This window comes from Dermacentor albipictus, chromosome 2 (assembly GCF_038994185.2).
Source record: "Dermacentor albipictus isolate Rhodes 1998 colony chromosome 2, USDA_Dalb.pri_finalv2, whole genome shotgun sequence".
Classification (NCBI taxonomy): Eukaryota; Metazoa; Arthropoda; class Arachnida; order Ixodida; family Ixodidae; genus Dermacentor; species Dermacentor albipictus.
The window spans coordinates 61,254,940-61,279,659 of record NC_091822.1 but is presented as its reverse complement, the minus strand read 5'-3'; the positions used below and the strand labels follow the sequence as shown (position 1 = coordinate 61,279,659).

The 24,720-nt window shown below is 46.9% G+C and overlaps 2 protein-coding genes across 2 annotated transcripts in view; one reads left to right on the top strand and one right to left on the bottom strand.

The window, feature by feature from the left end:
• Nucleotides 1-3,373: 3,373 nt before the first annotated feature.
• Nucleotides 3,374-6,716, top strand: LOC135908996 (uncharacterized). Its single transcript, XM_065440861.2, has one exon. The coding sequence runs from the start codon at nt 4,944-4,946 to the stop codon at nt 6,714-6,716; it is 1,773 nt and encodes a 590-aa protein (XP_065296933.1). The 5' UTR covers nt 3,374-4,943.
• A 3,907-nt stretch (nt 6,717-10,623) lies between these two features.
• LOC135908997 (monocarboxylate transporter 14-like) overlaps nt 10,624-24,720 on the bottom strand; it is a 38,733-nt gene continuing 24,636 nt past the window's right edge. The window contains exons 3-5 of the mRNA XM_065440862.2: nt 19,064-19,207; nt 14,132-15,499; nt 10,624-11,848 (exon numbers count right to left, since the gene is read on the bottom strand). Of these exons, the coding sequence (XP_065296934.2) occupies nt 11,640-11,848; nt 14,132-15,499; nt 19,064-19,207 (1,721 nt within the window). The 3' untranslated portion in view covers nt 10,624-11,639. The remainder of the gene's footprint in view (nt 11,849-14,131; nt 15,500-19,063; nt 19,208-24,720) is intronic.

Sequence of the window (24,720 nt, the reverse complement as noted above, 5' to 3'; positions counted from 1 at the left end):
TTAACTTTCGTCTAGTCGCATCGAGAAGTCGTCTTTCCTCTTTTTTGGGGGGAGGGGGAGGGAGCGGGGGGTAATGGCACGCGCTAGTAACGCTGGAAGCCGAGGATGAAGAAGTGTATGTGGTAGCTGCTGCAGAAATGAACAGTTCGCGTGGAACTGTCCTTTCGCGACAATGTAAAGGAATGCTCGCTTGGGAAGAGCTTCACTAGCCTCGTTGTCCCCTTCGGGGGTTAGTTTCAAACAACCTCGCAACTTGCAAAGATGGTATCGCTATAGGTGCAGCTCGGATGACACTCTTGCACTGGTACTCACTGTGAAAAGCTGCTGCGAAGTCGTACGCACGGCCAGTCCAAGCGCTAATCGCAGCTTTCCGTGGTTAAGCACGTCAGTAGACCGAAAGCAGCACTTCTAAAAAAAAGATGTTTGGACTGCTCACATGGCGTTCATTTTCCATAGGACTTCCCATTTAGGTGGGGACGTCCTATGGTTGGGGATGAACACTTCTTTACAAGGGTTGATCTCCCATATTGACCGAGCACCTGGCCGGTAGCGCGCTTCTACCATACTTTACGGGTAGGTGCCCGGGTGCAGCTCCAGTCTGCCTACCACAGGCGCGGTGGATGCTCTTCAACAAGGCCGTCTGTGGTTGGAATAAGCAAGCCATATGACCCCGTACACAATTCTTACAGGCTTCTTTTTTTTGAGATGCGAACCCCCCAAGTCGCCAGAGTGGTGACTAGGGACATCTTTGCCATCAGAAAAAACAGCGTGTTTTCGGTGGCGCGGGGGTTGGAACCCTTGTAATGGGAATAACCATTAGATTGATATTCCCCATTAGAACCCGGGAATATCCGTGCAATGGCGGCCAGCATCTTAGCTGCCATTTTAGAGGTAGTGCTGTTGCCGGCAGGTCAGAATAATCGAGCGGGTCCAAAAAGTAAGGCTCTGATAAATCGCTCGACGATTATGCGATGTATTTGCATTCTGTTGATACCAGTTCAGTCCTTGATTACCATAAAATTACCTTAATCACCGCTAAAGAAAGTGGGTTCGAGTGTTTTAATAATCTATATCTTAACAAACTGTGCCTTAATTAACTTCGCCTTGATTAACACCAAAGGCCATGGGTTAGACTTCAACCAGAGGTTGAGGGTTCGTAGCTTTTTTGGACCATGGCGTGGTGACGCCAACAATGCCGACGCCGGATTTTCCGTCTCATGAGCCATATAATGCTTTTTTTTATATGAGCCATATAATGCGCGCTTCGTAGACGCGTTTAGCGGATACGAAGCGCGCAAAGGCAAGAGCGGGAGCGACCGTGGCGGCGAAGCAGTGTGGTCTGTCTGGGCGCTATGCGGCACGTTAGGTGCATTGTGCTGGGGATGTCATGTCCCTTGACGGGCCATTTGCGTGTGCCAATATTGGAAGGTCGACAGAGCCCATGCGTTTTCATTCAAGCCGGCCTTGAGAATGTTCAATTTGAAGATGAAGTAGGGCACACGTTGTTCCCATTCGCGCAATCCCGTAAGTCCATGTTGCAATAAATTATATTGAATCTGTCAAAGCAGTGGTTGTCTTCACTGACATGTAGGAATACGGAAAATTTTGGTTGGGATTTCTTGCGTGTCTGATGGTTGTTGAAGCGAATGGAGAAAGGAGCCTTAGTCTGGCCAATGTGCTGTTTCTTGTATGCGCCGCGTTCGAGAAGATATACCACATTACCGGATTCGCAGGTCAGGTTGCCGCAGAGACCGTAGGTGAATTTTGAACTTGAACTGCGCGTGGGCTTGACAGACCGTTTTACATAACCACGAATGAGGCTAAATAAGTGCGGTGCCTTGTTTTGTAGTTCCTATATAAACGCGTATTCTGGACTCTAGCGGCTCGAAATGCCTTTTCGTGAGATTTGTGCTGTACGGAATGCTTCTGAGACAGGATAATGTAACGCTTCTTTTTTTCAATGCCATTCCTTCTTGGCTTTTGTCAGCGGTACGAGTGAAACCCCGCGCCACTTTTCGCCGTAATTGGTACGCCGAGTACCGTATATGACAAGGAATAAATGAAATAGAGCAACAGGGATCCTTACTTAATGCAGGAATCAATTGTTCAGCCCGCAATTTGGCTGGTATCGCTAAATATGCGGTGGCATAGAAAGGATGCTGAGCCACTTTTAATCGAATTCGAGAAATACATTTGACATCCGTACACAACAGACTATTTCAGAAATATACTTTGCGGAAAGGTACTTCGACACGTTCACCATATCTAGGCCGCAGCCGCGGTATCTCTCGGGAATCCCTACCGCGGCCGCGATAGGGATTAACAAACCCTCGGTAATTCAAGCAGCAACCTACACGGGAAAATAAAGCTTGCAAGACAACAGTCGAAACATAAATATGAAAGCATAGAGTTTATTTACATGGAAACATGGATAGAGGAGCCACTTTCACTGATTCACATCAGATGCAAGCGGAAAATAATCTTATCAAATAATACTTTAAATACATTGCGATAATAGCCATTGCTTGAAAATCAAAGTGTAAATTTTATTGTCCAGGAATATATTTATCGAAAAGCAAATAAAAGTATGTGGCAACGACTAGCTGCGAACTTATGCCTTTTCCATCTGCTACTTATGAACTTATGCCTTTTCCAAATTGCTACTGCGACACCACTGGGACTGCATAGCAATATTTTCCCAAGGGACAAGAGTGATCGGTTCTGAATATGCATACAAGGCATGCACACAAGGCCCGGGCATATGCATACAAGGCCTGGGCAGCAAGCACGAATATTTTCACTTTAAGTGGTTTTCCTGCCCCTGCTAGCCTTAATTCTAGTGGCGGTGATGAATCACTGATGAACCGTTATGGCACATTCGTGCAGTCTTGTCAAATCACTGCTTCATTTGAGAAAAAACATATTTAAATCCGTATGATGGAAATAACCGAATATGGCAGTGATATTCTGGCTTAACTGTCAACATTGGAGCTTTGCTAGCATTTTGCTAGCAGTTATGCTCAGTTGTTCTATTACTTGGCGCTTTTAGCGCTGCCAGAGTACTCTCAAACGAACAGCCGCATATGAAGTTCGGCACATTCCCCACGCACTCCCAGCCCACGATGCCTTTTGTGCAGTTCTCAATTTCTCATCCGCCCACGCTCTCGCAACGGTATTTTGCAGTCCTGGTGAAGAAGTAACACGAAAAGAGTGAGCTTAACTGTAAAGATAAACTGACCTTCTGGGTCACGCACGTCGAACGATATATATATATATATATATATATATATATATATATATATTTATATATATATATATATATATATATATATATATATATATATATATATATATACGAGAAGGAAGGGGGTTAACGAGGGGCCCGATATTTATTAGTCATATGATTAGAAGCCAACAAACACTGACACCAAGGACAACATAGAGGCAATTACTTGTGCTTGATCAATGAAATTAAGAAACCATAAATTAACGGAAATATGTTTATGGTTTCATTATGGTAAATAATTTGTGTGTATATATATATATATATATATATAAAAATTTAGATATATAAATTTTATTCTGACGAAGGCCGTGGCACGACCGAAACGGTAAACCATTAAACATGCAATTTTCGTAAGTGTGCCCGTTAGTTTCTTCAAATATATATATACATATGGTTAATTATTATGCACGTATATTGCAAGCGGGATAAAGCAACATGCTACGTCCCAAGTAACGAATTCTGAGAACTACCATATCAACTTTATTGTACGCTAATTTGCATTCTGTATATTTTTTACTCGATGAGTGCCAAGGTTAACACGAAATTTAAATTTTAAATTAGACAGCCATGGGGCGTATTTAAGCGTCAGTTGAAAGAAAGCGTTACTTGGCCTATGTACTTGTACTCCCGTTACTCAGTCTATAGGTTCTCGAACGCAACAAATGATTTGTTTACACAACTCAGGGCGAGATATTTGGCCATCTTGGCATGCCAACTACATAGCCTCGCAGCAAGCATTATGGGCGTCCATACAGAAATACTCATTGACTGCACGGGTGGACACGATCTTTGTCACCAGCTGATGCTATTTTAGACTGGAGCCAGCATAAATGCAGGAATTTATTTACTTCGATTCTATTTCTTTCTAATTATCCACAGATCACGACTGCCGCTCCTGGTTAAGCTGGTAACTACTGAAGACTGCGTAGAGGAGAAGAATCGTACTATATTAGTCGCATTATCGCCGCCTATCTGGTTATTTATACATTGACACTACCTCGCGGGCTCCGGATGGCATTGCGCAAGAGCAACATACAGAGACGATGACAAGTACTCTCAGGTATCGCATCATGTACAATACTGAGGACTGGCAGCATAACAGTGGCACACAAAAGGCATAAGGAAGAGGCTGAGCAACAAGTTCAACGTTTCTGAATGTACGCATGCAAAAAGTTCGCATTGTACAAGTGAAAAAAACTTGAATGTAAAAGCTTATGAAAGCGAATCAGCACCTACGAACGTGTGCAACGTGGTGACTTAGATATTTATGTTGACGGTGATCAATTACATCGCGCTTTTGAATGCCGGCCCTGTAGTCAGCAGCCGCCGGGTGCAGGTGTCGTGTAGGGTCAAGAAAAAAAGTGAGGAAGCCAGCGAAATGCGAAGACGACGACGTGATTCTCTAGTTGAACGCTGGCACTGGCTCCGTCTTCGATGACCGATTTGACAGTGTCTTTTGACTCAAATCGCAGTTTCGTTGTTACCAGTGTATTTGTGAAGGCGCTAGGAATCGCCCGATACCCAACTTTCAACGTAAGGCAAGTTTTTCGCCGTTTTCTGGAACTTGTTCGCCGTCGTCGGTGCGGTGGTGTGCTAAGCCTAGGCTTGCTTCGTGGCCGCCGGGATTGGGCCTGACCCCGGCGTGGAACCATACGACATGGCGTCCGAGATGGAGACGGCCACGTCTCCGCCGACATCGAGCCCTGGCTCCGGCCAGATGTGCGTCGAGGTGCAAGGGCAAGAGATTTCTCCTGAGGAGTTCCACACTGGGATCGGCTGGTGGCAAGTGGGCCAGCGCATAACAGCCCCGGCGAGCGAGGGCTCCGCCGCTCACCAGTCGAGGTCTAAAACAAGAGACCACGTCAACAGAAAAGTGATCGCAACGACAACAAGGGCAGCGAGAATGCCAGACGTGCTGCCGAGAGAGGACACCAAAGTGATCGTGAGGCCGCGCGGAGGCCTAAACATCGCGAGAACGCAGACTGGGATCGTTGCCTCGGCCATCATGGCTGCGGCGAGGGTTTCGAGAGAAGATGGTGCGGCGGATACCTTCTGCCCCAACCTACACCAGAATATCATGGTGGTGAGTACCCCCGATAAGGGGCGTGCTTTGACCTATGCCAAGATTCAGGCCATCCGCATCGGGGACAAGATACACGAGGTAGGCGCGTACCAAACCACACCATATGGCACGGTCAAGGGGATCATTCGAGGCATTCCCATTGAAGATACTCCGGCGGAGATTGACCGCAACGTTGTTAACTCAAGAAATCCATTAGCAAGAGGGGCGCAAGGAATTGGCAATACGACTACCGTAACTGTAGCTTTTGAAGGCGAAACGGTTCCAAATTATGTATGTTATGGCCCTGTGTTAACGAGGTGCAGTCTGTACCGCAAGCATTTCGATGTCTGCAAACAGTGCGGCAAAATAGGCCACAGAAGAGGCGTTTGTCCTAACCCAAATATGAAAGTGTGCTTCGATTGTGGGGCCAATAACCCTGTCGATGGCCATGAGTGTACGCCTAAATGCAAACTATGTGGGGGACAATACCCAACGGCCGATAGAGAATGCAAGAACAAATACAAAACTCCCTACGTAGTAACGAAAAGGCAGTGGGAGCGCAAGATGGTGGAACAGCGCGTACAGCAACAATTAGCATCCGGAGAGTTCCCACCGTTGATGACGTCAGCAGGAGTGAGCGGCACAGATGGTCGCCACGAGTCACGCTCGCGCGCGAACAACAGCGAAAGTCAAAGCAGAAGCATGAGCCGCCACCGCCGATCCCAATCCAAAGACAGAGTAGCCTGGGCAGACGTAGTAAAGTCGGGGGTAGCCAAGAAAGAGCAGCAGCAACAGCAGCAGCAGCAGCAGCAGCGACAGCAGCAGCAGTCACCGCCATTTCGAGGTGGTGGAGGGAAACTTAAAGACGAAAGTGAGGCAATGAAGGCGCTAAGAGAAGCAAACGAGGCGTTGCGGAAGAAGAACACTGAACTAGAGGCGACAGTCAATAAGCTCAGCAAGGAAATGGTAGAGATCAAGAGAATGATGACGGTCCAGCTACAACAGCAGCACGCACAGCCTTTATCGCCACAACCACAGCAGATGGCAATGACCGAGGATGAACCCGAAGTAGCGGTGAACCCGAGGACAGAGAACGCGGCCTCGGCGGGTCCGGCACCCAAGAGAAGAGCAATTGAAAATCTTAAAGAGCGGAGACTCAGCGATAGGGTAGACAACCTTGAAGATAGGCTCACCCACTTTGAAGAGTATATTCGCACGACATTCACCAAGACAATTACCGACGGTTTCATAGCAATTGAACAGACTTGCCAGCAATTAACGACGACAGTACAGAATTTGGCAACGCAAATGGCTAACTTTCAGCAAACATGGATAGGACATCAACCACCGCAACCACAGCAGCAGTGAAAGGCCTCCTGGTCTGGCATTGGAATTGCAGTGGTTTTGCTGGGAAAAAGGCTGCACTTCAGCAACACTTAGAACAAGTATCAAGAAAGCCAGATATTATCATGTTGCAAGAGACCCTCATTGAGGAAGTAAAACTCTCAGGTTACCGGCTCCACGCCAGCCCACCAAGCTTCCGGACCGCGGCCGGCAGTAGCGGCAGGGGAGTTTGCACTTTGGTGAGAAAAGGCATCACGTACGTCGAGCACGAGTTACTGAGCAAAAGCCCAATCGAGCACACCATGGTAGAGGTGGTTACTGGGAAAAAGCAGAAGGAAAACTCTTTTCTGGTAAACGTGTACAGTAGCCGTTCACACGGAAAGCAGAAATTCAAAGCACTGTTACACAAAGCGTGCAACGTCGCGGGGCCCGACAACAAGCTGGTAATCTGCGGGGACTTCAACGCGCCGAATCAAGCCTGGGGTTACCCCAAAACATTGGCAAAGGGCAGGGACCTACTGCAAGATGCTACCGACTTGCGACTAAATCTAATTACCGGCACAGCATACCCTACAAGAATCGGCAACTCGATCACCCGAGACACAACGCCCGATCTCACTTTCGTCAGGAGTAATGGCGGTGGTATGGCGGACTTCGAATGGCGCAACACGGGCCACGAATTGGGAAGTGACCATTACATTGTGGAGGTCGCTGTCCCGCTCGGTGGTACCGACGAAGTTGGCAGAAGCCTTCGGAAACATAGATTTACGGACTGGGGCGTGTTTCGAGGATTGTTACCCGAGGAGCAAACCGAAATTACGGACATTGAGAAGTGGTCCACTGAGATTGTAAACAAGGTAGAAAAGGCAACCAAGGAAGTCGAGACGGACGAGCGTGTCCACAGGGTCGACAGCCGCCTCGCCCACCTCATCGAAGCCAAGCAGTCCATCCTGTCAAGGTGGAAGACACAGAGGACAAACAGAAAGCTACGTAAGAAGGTCGCCGAACTCAACCGCGAGATCGAGTCCCACAGCCGAGTGCTATGCACACAGCAATGGAATGAGGTTTGTAACGCAGCGCACGGCCAGATGCACTGCGGCAAGACATGGAGTATGCTGAGGCATCTTTTGGATGCGACCACGACCAAGTCTCACCAGCACCACAACTTGGCCAAGATCATCCACAGGGCGCTGACCGAGCACGGGGAAGACGAAGTGAAGAAACGCCTCGACGACAAGTACCTCCCGGTCACTCCCACAGACACGCACCCGGACTACCTAGGCGAAGCAAACGAGTGGCTAGATCGAGACATTGAAGTATGGGAAGTACGGGTTGCCCTGCACGATCTCAACAGCAACTCCGCCGCTGGTCCCGACCGCGTTACGAACAGAGCGCTGAAAAATCTTAACGAAGCGGCGATAGAGAACCTCACGGCATACTTCAACACTTGCTGGCGAGCTGGATCATTACCTCGGCAGTGGAAAGCAGCCAAGACCATCTTGATTCCCAAGCCGGGCAAGCCACCCAACATTGAGAACCTCCGGCCGATCTCGCTTACGTCCTGTGTGGGCAAAGCGTTGGAGCATGTACTCATGAACAGGTGGCAGAGGTACCTGGAAGATTCGGGGCTCTACCCAAACACCATCATCGGGTTCCGAAACAAGCTCGGAACTCAGGACGCCATGATACAACTGAAAAATGACATCCTCGATGACACTACCAACACGAAAGACAAGCGAGCCATCTTGGGTTTGGACCTGCAGAGCGCTTTTGACAAAGTAAGACACTCTGCGATTCTGGCCCAGGTGTCACGGCTAAACATGGGCAAGAGAACTTATGCGTACATCAAGGATTTTTTGACGGAGCGGACTACTGAAATCATCGCCGGTGACCTGCGGCTCCAAAAGAAGAAGCTCGGCAGTGTCGGGACCCCCCAGGGCTCAGTCATCTCGCCATTGCTTTTCAACCTTGTAATGATAGGGGTGGCCGAGCGCCTCTCACGAGTCGCGCGGGTCCGACACACCATCTATGCCGACGACATAACGCTCTGGGTCCCAGGAGGAAGCGACGGACACATCGAGAATACATTGCAAGAGGCGGTTGACGCTATCGAGGAGCAGCTGTACGGGTCTGGGCTCGTCTGCTCCCCAAGCAAGTCTGAGCTGTTGGTGATTCCTACGAAAAGGACAGCTAGGAAGACGAAAGGCAACGAGCCTGCGAGAGAGCAAGACACAATAAAGATCAAGACGAGCGGTGGTCACATGATCCCGGCTGTCGAGAAGATCCGAGTGCTGGGGATGCTGATTGAGCGCAAACGAGTCAACGGCGAGACGGTCAACCGTCTGGCGGCCAAAGTCACCACGGCCATCCGCCTCATTAAGAGGGTGTCGCACAGAACAGCAGGCATGAAGGAAGAGAGCCTCACCCGGCTAGTGGAATCCTTCGCTCTAAGCCACATTAGATACGTTGCTGCTTTCCACAACTGGAGGCAGTGCGAACGCAATAAGATCAATGCGCTCATACGCAAAGCGTACAAGGCTGCACTCGGACTTCTCGACTGCACAAGCACCGACAAGTTCCTGGCCTTGGGAGTGCATAACACCCTGGAGGAAATCGCCGAGGCGCGGAGGACCGCTCAGCTCGCGCGGCTATCAGAAACAAGAACGGGCAGACAAGTGCTGCGTGTCCTAGGCCTGGGACCAAAGGAAATGGGACCCGAAAATACAGAGGTGCCTGTACCGGACGCAATTAGTAGACGGCTATGGGTATGTCCGGTACCAAGAAATATGAACCCTGAGTTCCACAAAGAGCGGCGGGCGGCGAGGGCCAAGGTGCTCATCGATCTCCATGCCAAAGACAGGGGTGCCGTGTTTGTGGACGCGGCAGAGTATCCACATGACAGAAAGGCATTCGCCGCTGCAGTCGTCGGGGCATCGACCGGTGCAACTAGAACAGCGGCGAGTGTGCGGACTCGAGGGGCGCATCAAGCCGAGGAGGTGGCCATTGCTTTGGCCATCGCCGACCCCGAGTGCACGACTGTGCTCTGTGATTCTAGGACGGCAGTGAAAAATTGCGCCAAAGCAAGGGTGTGTGGTGAAGCCGCGCGTGTGTTGCGTGTGGTCGATCTCGCGAGTGAAAGTCGGTGTGTGGGGATAAAGTGGTTTACGGCCCACATGGGCAGTGATGTGCCGGATCGCGGCAACGCTGACCACAACGAGACGGCGAACGCGGCGGCGCGAAGACTAACCAACCGTGCCGCTGCTACTACAGCCGACCCGTCGTGGTGGTGGGAAACCAAGGACAAAATGACTTCCTACAATGAAATTGTGAAATGGTACCGACTAGAGCGAAGGACTATGCCGCCACCTCATGCGGGCTTGACACGTAAGGAGGCGGTTTTATACCGACAACTTCAAACGGGGCCGTTATTCACCCCGGTGCTGATGAGGCACGTGTGTCCAAGTGTTTATGAAAGTGATCTGTGTTGTGTGTGCCGAAAGGAAAGAGCCACTGCAGCTCACATCCTTTGGGACTGTGCTAAGAATCCGCATGAAGCTGCAACAATAACAACGATCCCGCCGCGGCTCGAGGCCGCAACGAGATGCTATGACCAAGATGTGCAAACCCAGGCCGTCCAGCAGATCTCGGCGGCCCTCGAAAGGCAACGACCGAGCGAAACCGGAGGGAGGCTGCCACCCCAAAGGAGGGGCAGGCGCGGTCGACCAAAGGGAATAGTGCGGCCTCGGCCGAAGTAGAGGCGCCACACGCCGCGATGACATCATTGCCGCGTCACGGTAACGCCTCCCTAACAGGTATAAACTTTTTTAAAACAGGGTTGAAGTGCCTCAGACAGGCTGGCTGAGGCTGGCTGGCCAGCCTGTCTGAGGCACTTCAACCCTGTTTTAAAAAAGTTTATACCACAGTGTGCCATTCCATCTGCCAGCCCCTTTCTTGTTTTTGGCCTCCCTAACAGGGGAAGGCTAACCGTTCTGCAGGCGTTCACAACAAAGTTTCGTCACTCACTCACTCAGGAAGCCAGCACAATCCTCACGAGATTGCTTGACATGTGGTCAGATAAGAAATCAATAAGCCTTTTCCTAGAGGCAGTATCTTCCCCTATGATTGTCTATAACTGCATATTTATTTCTTATATCGTAAATAACCCAATGCTGCTTTGTACAAACCTTCCTTATGCATTTCAACATAAGCTACAAAGACACTAGGGTTAACTGCAATGCTCCAGAAAAAAATTAGTGTTCATTTTAGACAAAGCACTTATCAATTGTTCTGCTCATGCAGATGATCTCTTCTTTATATATTGTAGGTAACGCTAATATGGGTGTACAATGTTGAATGTTAAACATTTGAATGTAAGGTTTACGAAAACATGCAAAAAGAAAACTCAAAGGATACTGTGGCCAGATCGCTGCGGAAATTTCGACCACCTGGGGTTCTTCAAAGTGTATTTAAATCTAAGTACACGGCCATTTTAGCATTTCGCCGCCATCGAAATGCGGCCGCCGTGGCCGGGATTCGATGTCGCGACCTCGTGCGCAGCAGCCCAACACCATAGCCACTGAGCAACCACGGCGGGTTAGTGTGTTAACCGCGGGTTAGTGTGTTAGTGGGTTAGTGTGTAATTCCAACGCAGTTGATGCGAACCAAACAGCGAGCCTCTCATGGAAGAAAGGAAGACACTAGGCAATAAGACGTCAGGCAGCTAATCTCGGTGAGCCAACGTTCTTCGGCAACACCTCTCTATTCCCCCATCCACTCCACGCACTCGGCGGATAGAAGTTACTGCTTGCCTATGATGTGGTGAGGGCCTATTCACCATTAACCTTCCGTTTACATTTTTTATGACTAGGCTTCACAACAGCCACGTGATTCTTCTTCCTAGTAATTGTTGCCTTTCCACCACGGAGCTTCCTCAGCTTCACAGCGTGTTCACAAGTCGGCTTCCTCCTCTTGGAGTGTCGGCATCGGCTCCGGTACGAAGATGAACGCTTCCGGTATGACGATCGTCGCCTTTCGCTCTCTGAATTTGGAGCGGCCGGTGATCCAAAGGCCCACCGTGAAGAGGAACGAGAGTGTGAACATGCCACCCATGAGTCTGAACAGGCCGTCGTAGCTGCCGTAGTTGTCGCGGAAAAAACCTGCGGTAAGCGACCAGCCGTTAGCAGTCGGTAGAGTGCTTGCTCACATCACAACCACTCGACCGTTAGTATAAATGTCTATAGTAACTGTATGGTTAGCGCTACTAGAGTGGCCCGCTCAGCAGCTTTGCAAGTGATACAGCCAAAATACTCTTTGTGGATACACTTGGCGTGGCTGAGCTAGCGTACGCTAGAAGTTTCTAAGGTGCGTTTTGGCGTGCGATTACGAAGGAGGCAAAATCTGTTCTAACGAATGGGTGGGCGAATGTGGTCTCGTTGTAACGTTTTCGGGTTAGGTAAAGAGCTAGGGGGGAGCACCTATTGTGGAGCATTTTTAATCCGGAACGCTGATAAATCTGCCGCAGGTTTTCTTTCGGATAAACTATTAGAAGTTCCCTCTTAGGTCAGGACAGCTGAGAAACGTACACCCAGCCACAGTAGTTTATGGACCACGGGATCTCAGAAAACGTTTAATTCCAAAGGAGCCTGTAGCAGTAGCCAGTAAAACTGTATACGAGAATGTTGTTAGCATATAATAGTCGCGGCCTGAAATGCAAATACCAGGCTGCTTTGCGAGGTTGCGGAGATATTGATTTTTTTCTTAGATTTCATGGTCCGTAATATTTTGTGGCCGAGTGTACATAAGTGGAGTACTAACCTTCGTAATTCCAGAATGGCAGCATCTGTAGAAATGTATACTTTAAATAACTTGCAATTTTTCGCCACTACTTAGCTGAATAAACTGACGAAAGTGCATTAGCATATTCTTTATTTCTACTGCTATACCTATGCAAATACTTATTTTCAGAACAGGCCAGAACTAAGAATTTACGTGGAATTTCTTATAGCCCATAACCGGCGACCTCTATTCACACGATCAAGGAGAAAGATAATTTCAACACAGATCCACACATGCACGACGTTGCCTCCAAAATGTTACGTCTTAAAATGGCATTCTTCACGCTACTCTATGGCCTTTACAGGAATTATGCCAAGTTAACCAGATTTATTTCAAGCCAAGTCTAATTCTGGGGCACACGGTTGCAATCGTAAGAAATCAACCGACACGGAACAGAGAGGCCACATATTCTGACCCATGTGTAATACTGAACGGCTTCTTTAACAGTCTCCACAGTTGCATAACGTAATATATTCGCATGGGATTCTATACGAAATACAAACAGCCCATCGATTTCTTGACTGTGAAATTTATTGGGCCCTTTTATTAGAATAGGTGAAGGGGGAAAATTTAAAGGTACCAAATAGCATCATTGTAGTTCCAATGAGATACGATATTTCTGGTATAACTTTGAGGTTCAGTGGTTTTTGCTGCGCCGGAAACGTCGGCTCTGGCTAAACTATAAACAATCAGCTTATTGGTGTTTCGCTACTTTTGTAAGATATTTCAGCCCGTATAGTAGTTTCTAGTTTGATCATCTATCACAAGCTTCCATGTACACTGCAAACACACAATTTAACCGCTATAATGATCTGGAGCCTCCTGCAGCGATCCGGGACAAGAAATCGCATGGCACTATTTAAGGGGAGGGTGGCCAGCGCAGCTGCAAGATATATTTGGGTGTGTTTCTGTTGCTGTATATTTATTTTTATTTTTGCCTTGAAGGTTTTATTTGTACTGCAATTTGCGAACTGCAATAACGCAACAGACCACATTCATTTAGAAGAAAGATTATGATCTGCGGCGTGTGAAGTGGGCGTTCACGTGGACATCTTCCTCTGTCCATAACATGTTACAAACACAGAGGGTACTTCTGCCATTTTCTGATTTTAAATAGCTGAGTAAGATACAGGAAAAAAGAAATTTGTCATGGTTGAGCAGACTTTCCGAATGGAAAACAAACGGTGTTAAAAAATTTGGCTAGCACAGCCACTCTGTCAAAGAAACGTGCAACGTTGAGCATCATATGGCACCAATCCGGGAAAGAAGTTAAACTGAGCATGCAATACTTCTATTGTAAAATTCAAAACCGTCTAGCAACATAGGGAGCGTATGTCAACCTTAACGCTAAAATAATGGCCCCGCGGTTTCCAAAGCCGATGACACTCGTGCAGTTGAGGTGTTGCACGATTAGCAGGTGGAGTCTTCTCGAAGGTGCCAGCAGTGGCTATAGTGTAATAAAGTCTTTGGGAGGTAAATAATTTGTTAGAGCTAAATTTCATAAAGCTTTCATAGCCCAAAACGGTGGCAAAGGGATGCTAGCGTAAGAAGGCTTTGTATGCAAGGCCTTATAAAGCTCAACACAAGCACGCCCTTGTACTCACCGATGACTGGTGGCCTCGCAAAGCCTCCAATAGCCGTGAGCGTTGTCATGAATCCGTAGGCAATGGGGAGGTTCTTCGTGCCGATCTCGGTAGAGAGAATTTCGGGAGCTCCAACAACGATGTAACCAGCCGGGAGACCCAGGACAGCTGACAGGCCCCAGAAGGCTATTTTCCCGTGTATATAAGGCGCCAGCTGCTGCAGTAGTGCCAGGGAAAAATATGCAATGGTGAGCAGGCCGCAGTTAGAGATGAGGCCGTAGTCGCTCAGAAAGGGTACGAGCAAGCGTCCCATGGTATCTGTTGCCGAGAACAATGTCAGCGCGTGCACAGATTCCGAAGGGGGCACCCCGATGTCTTCGGCGAAATCGAACATCACCGTCAGGTAGGAGTCGAGGAAGAAAGACCACGAAACGAAGCTCAAAGCGTGGAAATAAAAGCGCGGAGCCCTCAGCACCTCCAGGGCATTCTTGAGCACCGATTGCGAGCTGGAGACCTCTTCTTGAACTACAGGAAGGTCGACCCTGAGTGCATCACCACGCAAGGACGAGCAGTCGAGGCGGCAAGAATTGCTCACACTCACCAAGATGCTTCTGCGTGCGCAGTTGGCGTCGACTGTGGTGGAGCCCCTCGCGATCCTGTTGCTCATGAACAGCGATCCCGCCACGCTTATCATGGTGCCCCTCCTGGTGCGATTCTCGTTCAAGTCGGGAGCCATGAGGATCGAATCACCGCCGTCTCCCATGATACTCGTGACAGTTCCTCGCCTGGACAGGACGGAAGGGTGGTCGGACACGAGGGTGCCGCGCCGGGACGTCCTTGCGTGATCGCCACCGAGAGTTATGATGGTTCCCCTGCGGTTCCCGATGACGCTCTCCCTGTCGTTAACACTGATGATGGTTCCCCGTCTGTAGGTGCCGGTTCCACGGTTCGAGATGCTGACCAAGGTGGCTTTCCTGCTTTGCGGAGACGCCGTACGCGACGGCTCAATTTCCAAGTAGAGTTTGTCCTTGTCCTCTTCTGTACCACCGCACACGACCGACACTCGGCCGTTTGCCGGGGTGTCGTAGGGTGCACGAGAAGATTCGTTGGTTTCCAGACCCACGGGGCCGCGCTCGCCTGCCTCCTTCTCCCACGGAGGCGGGTTGAGGAGCATGGAAAGGGCCAACACGTTTCCCAGCGAACCGCCAATGATGAGGAGAGTGCCGCGAAGGCCGTACTCGGCGATCAGGAACTCGTACAGATTTGGGAAGACGAGAGAGGCCACCGTTGCGCCGGCCATGTTGAGGCCAAGAGCGGTGCCTCGCCGCTTCTCGAAGTATTGGCTCACGCACACTATGATGCTGTTGAGAATTATACCCTGGCCGGCACCTGAAACAAAGATAAAAAAGGCAAGTTTTCACTCAAAAATGAACGTGAATGTTGGAAGCAACCGATGTTTAAGAATACGATTCGAAGTAAATGTCTGCCTGCAACTATTCAGGGACACCAGTACCAATAACGCTGAAACCCAGCGTATTTCGTTTCAACGCGATAAGATGAAGAGGTGGCTAAGAAACACACAGTCTTCATCTGTGAGTTTTCGGGCTGCAACGAAACATTTTGTCACACCCCTTCGTCCAACTCTCGATGCTGGTATAATATTTAACACCATCAAATCCCATTGCATCATTCTTCATATATATAGTTTGATACCTTAAAATTTAGGTTTAGTTCCGATAAAGGTCACGCGGAGTCCGTGGTAGCATTTTTGATATCTTGAAGCGGCACTTCAGTCGTAGGTAGATCATAAATCAATGACTGACTAAACAGTTATCATGTAGGTTAATTTATTCCTTCAAATTATTTCACAGCGTTTTCTCTACGAATGTATCTTCAAGCCCAGAAATAAGGATTAGCAAGTGATTTTAACTTTACGTGATGTACGGTAAAATGGTGTTCGGGCTTTCTAGAATTATTATACGGGGTGATAATTTTTAAGTCTTACGGAATTTTTAGGAGTCGCCTGTGGCGGATAGCACAATACTCGGCGCTGAACTGGATTATTCGAAGATGCGAACCTAACACGAAAAATAGAAACACATATTAAAGAAATTCACAAAAATTCAGGAATTAACTTCCTAAATTACTTTAAGACCGATATTGCAATTTACGAATAGTAGCCATTGAGCTTGCTGGACGTATCCACTTGAAACGAATTTCCAGGATAACACCAGTTTGGAGGTGTTACCGAAATGTGGGACGAAATACATGGGCGTGCCATTTACTTTTGTGCTTTAGTGTATAAAAAGGCGCTTCGTTAAAGAAAATCTAAGCGGAACAACAGTGCATTTCTATGGACAAGTTTGATGGCGCATATCTCCAAACTCGCGGTATTCTGGAAATTCATTGCAACTGGATACGCCTTGCAAGCTTATCGGCTACAATTCGTAAATTGCAATATGTGCCGTCATTAATTCAAAACCTAATCGGTGAATTTTCGTTAATTAGTTTAATAGACGTTTCGAATTCTTGTGCAAGCAATCCAGCTCGAGGGCGAGAATTTTGTTATCTGCAGCAAGCCATTTTTAAAAATTCCGTAAAGCTTAAAACTGATCACCTTTTATTACTAAAAAACGAACGCTGGGACACGATATTTTGCTGCCGCACAATGCCACGTTCAACTCTCTTCAGCAGTTTATTGTTTTGGTGTACGCGTTCTAACCTCATGGAATCGTTCAACAGCAGCATGCAAAGCATACATCTTGCGAATGCAGGAAGTACGTTCACTAGGCCTGCTTGCTAGACTTTGTTGGTGGAAAGACGAACATTTCATGAATTTGCGCGCTGCATGGGATGAAAGTAAACGCAATCGCACACGTCACGTTAGTTGCATAGGATTTTACACACAGCGCTTGCCTAAAGCTTCGCTTCACATAAAGTTGAGCAGGTGCGATGTATCTGCAGAATTTTGTCGTGATTGTTTATTATTCTTTTGCCACATTCCTCAATAACTTCATTTATTATTTTTTTTGTGATTGCAATAGACGGTGCATCGGTGACCAGCTGTTTTACTTCAATACAACCTGCACCGGGAAAGCATTGTCGCAGGGTAATGGGTACAGTAGAATCAAATCCACAAGTAAGGAAACAGTGTCAACAGCAGTTAGTACATTGTATGATGACAATGTGCAAGGAGGTCTACGTTCAAAAATCACTGATTGCTTGAGAAAATACAGCACTATTGGCTGCCACCCCAGTTGTAAATGATGTTCTTCATTCCGTAATTGTCCACGGAAACTAAAAATAAGGGATAACAACAAACTTCATCTAATTTATATGGCATTGAATAGCCCTTATCTTGAAGGTGCGCTCACGCCTGCATGGAGAAGACGTAATGGGGAGTTTTTAGGGATTCGTTTTCATCAATCCCAGCTGCATTATTAGAAATCGGGTGTAAAATTTTTCGCACTCTTTGCTTTTCGTATGAAGTGGCTCAATGGCGATGCTGTTTTTTTTTCATGCATTACACTTATTTACCATGAGTACGGTTGCGCTATAAACCTAGTGGCACGATTTTGTACACCTTCAAGCTTATCTATGGAACACTGTTGGTAAGGATCCCGTACCGCATTTGTGCATTCCAGATGGGGCCTATTCAAAGTATGGTAGGCTGCTTGTTTCAGCCCATGAGGGGCATCTGTGAGTGTCCTAATGACTAGGCTTAGTATTTTCACAGTTTTATTCAAAAGCATGTCAATGTGCTCGCTAAAAGTCAGGTCCTGATGACGTTTTTTCGGGGTGTGCCACTTGAACTTTTCCTTGATCTGACCATTCATAAAGCATCAACAACAACAGCAACTGCCACAATAGTGCAGCTCAAACAAATGAAAACGCATCATTATCAAACAATGTAAAACGTAGGCGAAAATTGTTTGGTGAAGCTGTCGACGATAGCAATCGTTTAGAAGTCATGAACCAAAGTATCCCGGAGAAGGTCACGAGCATACACTTTCCCAACTATTATCATTAAATTTACGTAGTTAGCTTAAAACAAGACTATAGGGATGTTGCAATTGTGAGCGAGGTAAGCAAATACAAAATAAACGATTTTACGCTGCACGAAAGAACAGTGATCATGCTGACTACACTTAAATTGTTAAATCGATTCCATTCGTTGTTCCTGTAATGTTATTGCGGCACTGGAACTTCTTGAATGTAGGAGAGTTCATTTTGTCCTGATGACCCTCGTAATGGTATAAAAAATAAATAATATAGCGAACTCTTGGAGTACTTGTACATCAAAATAAATTGACCCAATTGTTCCCTCTATGAGTGTATTTCAACACTCTCTTAGTACATATAGTTATGCATGAATTTTTTTAGACATATATCACATAATTGTTTTCACTTCGACTGTATCACGGGAGCCTCCGCTTCTATGGTTCTGTTCTGTATTGATATTCGTTGGACACACCCGGCGCATTAATTTCCCCTATAAGTGCGTTGCGACGTTGTCTTATTCTCTAGTTTTTACTAAATGTGTATTTGAAACTTTTTCAACTGTGTCCTGTTATTTAGGCAACTGAGTGGTTATGGATAATAAATAAATAAATAAATAAATAAATAAATAAATAAATAAATAAATAAATAAATAAATAAATAAATAAATAAATCCCTATAGCATGGTCTTTCTCCTGCCGCTTAATTTAATGCGGAATAAAGAACAGGGATATTTTTTATGTAGGTGCCGGTTCCACGGTTCGAGATGCTGACCAAGGTGGCTTTCCTGCTTTGCGGAGGCGCCGTACGCGACGGCTCAATTTGTATGCATCCATTTGTATGCATTACATGTGCAGGTTATCGGAGCTACCACTTGGAAGTGGCCGCACGTTGCTTTTTAATTAACGTTTATGCTTCTCTCTCGTTTCCGCTCACGCAAGCGCGCACTCTCACCCATCAGGAAGCCCGCCGAAAAGGCGAGGAAGATTGTTCCGTTGGCGAAGATGGAGATGGAGAGCCCGACGATGGTCAGGACACTTCCGATGGACGATGACTTGCGCACCCCTAAAGCCTGTATCAGGGCGCCGGAGATGAGGCCTGGAAAAGGAAGGGATTCAAGTACCGAGTATTCCAGCGTAAACAATGTGCGCTGGAAACACGCTGCCTTTCTAACTTCGCATGGCCCCAAATAATTGCAGCGAGGGTTGCCTGTGATTTAGAACGTGGTAGGTTACAAGGCTTGCCTGTCCAGTTGCCTGCTTCTACATTACCCGCATTTCTATAGATGATATAGACAAGGCTGCACATGATTTGAAACGCGGTAGCATACCAGGGTTTTGTGGCGGGTTGCCTGCTCCTCAGTTCGCATACTACGTGTTGCCTGCTGTATTAAGCATGCTCCGAATCCGCCGCCATTGCACTGGGTGAAGCTGGATAATGCTCCTAGGGCTGCTTTCATCCATTTAAAAGGATTTCCAGAGGGCCCAGTTGCTGCATATTTGAGGTTATTGTAGGATGCAAAGAAAAAAAAAGAAGGAAAAGACAGACACGGCAAGAAAGAAAACAGTAGATATGGGACAAACACTTCTTCCAATTGTGCCGTTTTCTTTCTGCCGTATCTATTTTGTTTTGAGCTGTTTAATCACACCAACTACTCTTGTGCAGATGCAAAAATACCCAAGGAAGTCAACTGGAGCGTAACCACCGCGGCAGCCTAATTGCTAAAGCTGCGCACACGTATTATGGAAGGTGTAGATTCGACCCCTCCCCCCCCCCCCTGCGGCAGGTTTTCTTTTCGTTCGCTTTCATGGCGCTACTTCTAATTATTTTTACAGTCCGAAAAGAAAAACCCTTAAATTTTATTTTACAGAGGCTTTTGACACCATCATTGTCTGTCTGCTTCGTGGACTTGCAAGTAAGAAAAGTTGTCGTTTCGCCCGTAACGTGAAGCTCTGACGCGACACTGGTCGCATTATTACACTCAGTAATTCTCGCACTTGTTTGTGTGGTACCAGATGGTTTGAAAACGTTCCGAGATCTGCTCGAGATATTTGCCTTCGAGAAGAACAGAACTTTGCCCAATCTAGGTCTGTCGGATTTAAGTCTCACACCTGTTCTCTTCCTTTGTGGAGAGGCGCGCCTCAGTTGTGGACAGGAGACACGGCTTGCTTTTCGTTCTCTATCCAATAATGCTTTTAATATCTTACTACTTGACTCGCTTAGCTTCTTTCACTTCGCTACTGGATCACGGAACAGATGTCGAGCGTGGCGTCGGAAAACCGTATGTCTACAGCTGCATTATTTTTATCTGCTGTGCTTTTTATTTCGTCTTTCCTGTCCTTCTTCCTATCTTCCACTTCTACGTTTCTGTTTCCGCTTTTCTGACGACTAGGGAGGCGTTGTGTCCCTTCCGGTGGCAGTTTTGCCAGCCTGCTCCTCGCTTTCCCTTTCATGTTTCCCTTTCATGTCATGTGTTTCCCTCTCATGTTCATGTTTCATGGTAAATGTTTAAAAGTATTCAGAACAAATAATAATAATAACAGCATCCGCAGCAAGGCGATATTATTGTGGTCTGTTTCACCCTGCGCTGTGTGAAATGTTCACAGATTTGGGCCTCTGCGTTCTTCCACGCAGCACGCTGTAGCAGCTTTAAAGGGAAAATAAAGCAGAACACTAAATGCGCGACTATACTCATGAACTATTGTAGGAAAATTGTCGCGAATTTGTCGTGTTTATTGTTGTGAATTTCGCGATCGTAGGTTATATACTAAAAGACAAAATGAAGGATAAAGTTCCATTTCTTGAATGTCGCGCTGGAACCCGACGGCGGTACGTTAGTGTGACATCACTTGTTTTAGAAGTGTTCTTTTTTCTATTTCTTTATTTTTTTTTGTATTTGCACCCCGTCGGCTCGGTAAAAGTTCCCGAAACTTCCCATGTTAAGCCGTTCGCTACTTTAGAACACAATGTAGTATATGTTTACCGCCAAAGATTTAACTGGGACTTCCACGACGTCATGACGTCAATCCATGACGTCACGGCGTGGCTGATGGGAGAACTCCAAGAGGGCCTCGACACCCGTCTTTCCTTCTTGCGTCTCTTCTGGATCACCGAGTGTCTTGTCACGGTAGGAGTGCGCTGTGTTTTGGCATTGTAAAACTGTAATTTAATAATGCGGAAGAAATCGATTGTGGCTTTAGCCTCCCTCTAATACCTAAAACGAACGCAAAGGACGGAATCCGTAATTACGGCACGCTCCGTCCTAAGACTGCTCGCCGCGGTCTACAGGGTTTGCCAGCTATCATGCATAGCGTTTTTTTTTTCTTTCAAGCAGACAGGCCATTTTATGCGAGATAACCAAGCTCATATTGTTCCCAGTCGCGTAGCGCAGCCGCCAGTATTTTTTCTGTTGATGCTTTTAAATAAATAACGTTACGTATTGTTTTTCAAATTACTGCTCCGAATGCCGCTCTGTCAATCCTTAATTTGTAGGAAATTGCAAGAAGCTTGAAGCAGGCGCGTTTTCAGCCAGGTGCTTTTGGTCCGTTAAATTTTTTCCGACTGGCTAAGAACCCCGGCGAAAAATGAAGAAAAAAATATCACGTGACTGCCCATCCGCCGGCATCAAAAAGCGGCGGCCTCAACCAGGTACATGCACAGCAGTTAGTAGTAGAGCTGGCGCTTTGTATGGCGCGTCCCGTAGAGTTTCCTACAATAATTACTAAGTGGAAACCTGGCGCTGCAGTCGGTGAGCCACCATTGTGATGATGCGAAGTACATGGATTTGTCTGAGCTTTGTGCTTGTGGATTCGGACGTTCCTTTGCCTTTGTTTATCGCGCTTTGTGTGCTAAATTTGAGAGCAATCTATACTTTTCGAAGTGCAGAAGACGCTGCGAACACGCTCGAACGCCACTAATTGCAACGGTTCATCTTGTCTGGGCGGTCAAATCGAAACGCGCCAAGCGTTTCAAGGCACTGGCTGGCTCGCGATCAATTCATGAGAGCGTTTTATGTCGCTTGCCGATGGATGCGAACGCGGCATAATGGTTTCAATATATAGGGCTTCCACGCTAGAGGTCCTCAGTTCGAATCCTACCATGGGACAATTTTATTAATGTTTATTGAAGAATCTGTTGTTGAATGTGACGAGTTTACAAAGTCAAGAAGCCGTCTGGAATCAGGAGGACGATGTTTAGGCAAATCCGCGCACTTCCCATAATTCCCATGCTGGCGCCACCGCTCACATCGCAGAACTCGCCGACACTAGCGCCAGAGTTCTCTCCAATAGTTATCGTATGAAACTCTACGGTGCGCCCTCCCCCCCCCCCCCCCCCCACGCCACAGCTCAGCGCTTTCGTTTCGATGAGAAAAGAGCGCGGATAACTGATGGCTGATGTATCGTGGAAAGGCTGCGCTCGCTATTTACTGTGGATCGTGCTCGAATGCGTTGCTTTTTGATATCGTTGAGCTTCGGGGTTCTTTTGAGGATTCGTAAAGCGAGCAGGAAAGAAATTTAGTGCTTGTATATCCATACTACCTCATGATAGATTTTTAAGAACCACCTTTGACGAATGTGAGTATGCGACTGCGGAGGGCGAAGTGCTATAAGAACCAGCCGTGTCAGCCGTGTCAAGCCGTGTTTCAAGACAAAGTGATAAGCTTCACTAAAAAAGTGCGCATGTTTCAATGTTTGTTGCACGAACGGCAGAAACTAAGCGCGTACTGCATACAGCTTTTTAGCTTGAACAAAATTTTGGGTGCAGTAAGTGGAACGATACACAGTGACTCCGTCCTCACCCGGCTTCACCAAAAAAACTGCAGTAATTGTGTGACCAACATGGCGATAGTAGGCCCCAATCTTGACAGAGAGTTTACGCCGATTGCTACAATCACGGAATGAAAATTAAAAACGAAATTGTGGGGTTTTACGTGCCAAAACCACTTTCTGATTATGACACACGGCGTAGTGGGGGAATCCGGAAATTTCGACCACCTGGGGTTCTTGAACGTGCACATAAATCTAAGTACACGGGTGTTTTCGCATTTCGCCCCCATCGAAATGCGGCCGCCATGGCAGGGATTTGATCCCGCGACAATCACGAAATGAGGAGAATTGTGGTTTGTGAGTCAGCCTTTATGACAAAGGCTTCATAAAGTATACCGGCTGTTTCAGCAAACACTTTCAAAACTGTCTAGTCTATGGTCTGTCTAGCACAGTCCTTGTCTGTGAACTGGTCTACTCGAAGAGGCGGACGTTGCTTATACAAGAAGTCGAAACGCATAATCAGCTAATTAATTAAAAGAGTAACGCATTATATTTACCTAATCACCTTATGGCACATATTGCAAGTTAGAAATTCTAGCTGGGGAGTTCGCCATGCGGATCCACTTGGAACGAATTCTCAAGATGAGACTAGTTTAGAGATATTAAATCCAGAACTTTGCGGAGAAATGCAATGGCGCTCAAGTTACTTTTTTGCTTCAATGCATAAAACGACGTTTTATTAAGAAACTAAGTGGAACGACAGTGCATTTTTAGCGCGAGTTTGATGGTGCAGATCTCGTAAATTGTACCATCCACACGATTATTTTAAAGTGGGTATGCCTTGTAGCCTTGCACGCCAGAATTTGTAAATTGCAATATATGCCAGAATGTAATTACCTAGTTCGAAACTACATTAGTGATTTTTTGTTAATTAGTCAATCATGCATTTAGTATCTTGAAATGCCGCTTCGAGTAGACCAGCACATGGAGTAGAATTGTGCTATCTGTCACAGACAATTCAATATCAATATCAATATTAATATCAGGCGTTACAGCAGACTAACCAACTGGCAAGCTTTTCGGTACCGCCTAACGGATCAAATTAACCAACATGCAACAGTGGAAAAATTTACAGAATTTTTGCAGGATAATATGACCATATGCACAAAGAAGGTCCCAATACCAAAAGACTATGCTGCAGTTGACGGAGAATATGAACACCTAAGAGCCATCCGACGCCGATCCGAAAGAGCTTACCGACGGAGCGGAAGTTTAGAAGCATACAGAAACGCTCAGAAAATACACAATGCAATGCGCAGACGAATGGAAAGCTTAGGCAAACGGCGCTGGCGCGATTTCTGCGGCACGCTGTCTCCTCACACGGCTGTCCCACGAATTTTTCTAGTAATTCGTTCTTTAAGCGGACCTGTAACACAAAGCTTCCCATTTCGTGCTCTCGCTGTAGCCCGGGACACGTGTGAAATAATAGTTGCAGATGAATTTTGTGAGCTCATTTCCAGATCTGCCTTTTCATAACAATGTGCAGAATTTGATATTTCAGTAGAGTTGGCTAAGCGAAAAATTACTGCTTGCTACTGGGCCCAACATCCTCAATTAGATCACACTTTCACATTAAACGAGCTCCAATGTGCAATTGCATCATGTCGCCAAAAGTCCGCTGCTGGGCCGGACGGCATTACGTACAATATGCTAAGAAACCTCGGACCGACAGGTACAAATGCGCTCTTAGACATCTTTAATAACTTATGGATAGAGGAAGCTGTACTTGACTCTTGGAAAGTCGCTCGAATCATACCAATTTTAAAACCTGGTAAGACGCCCTTG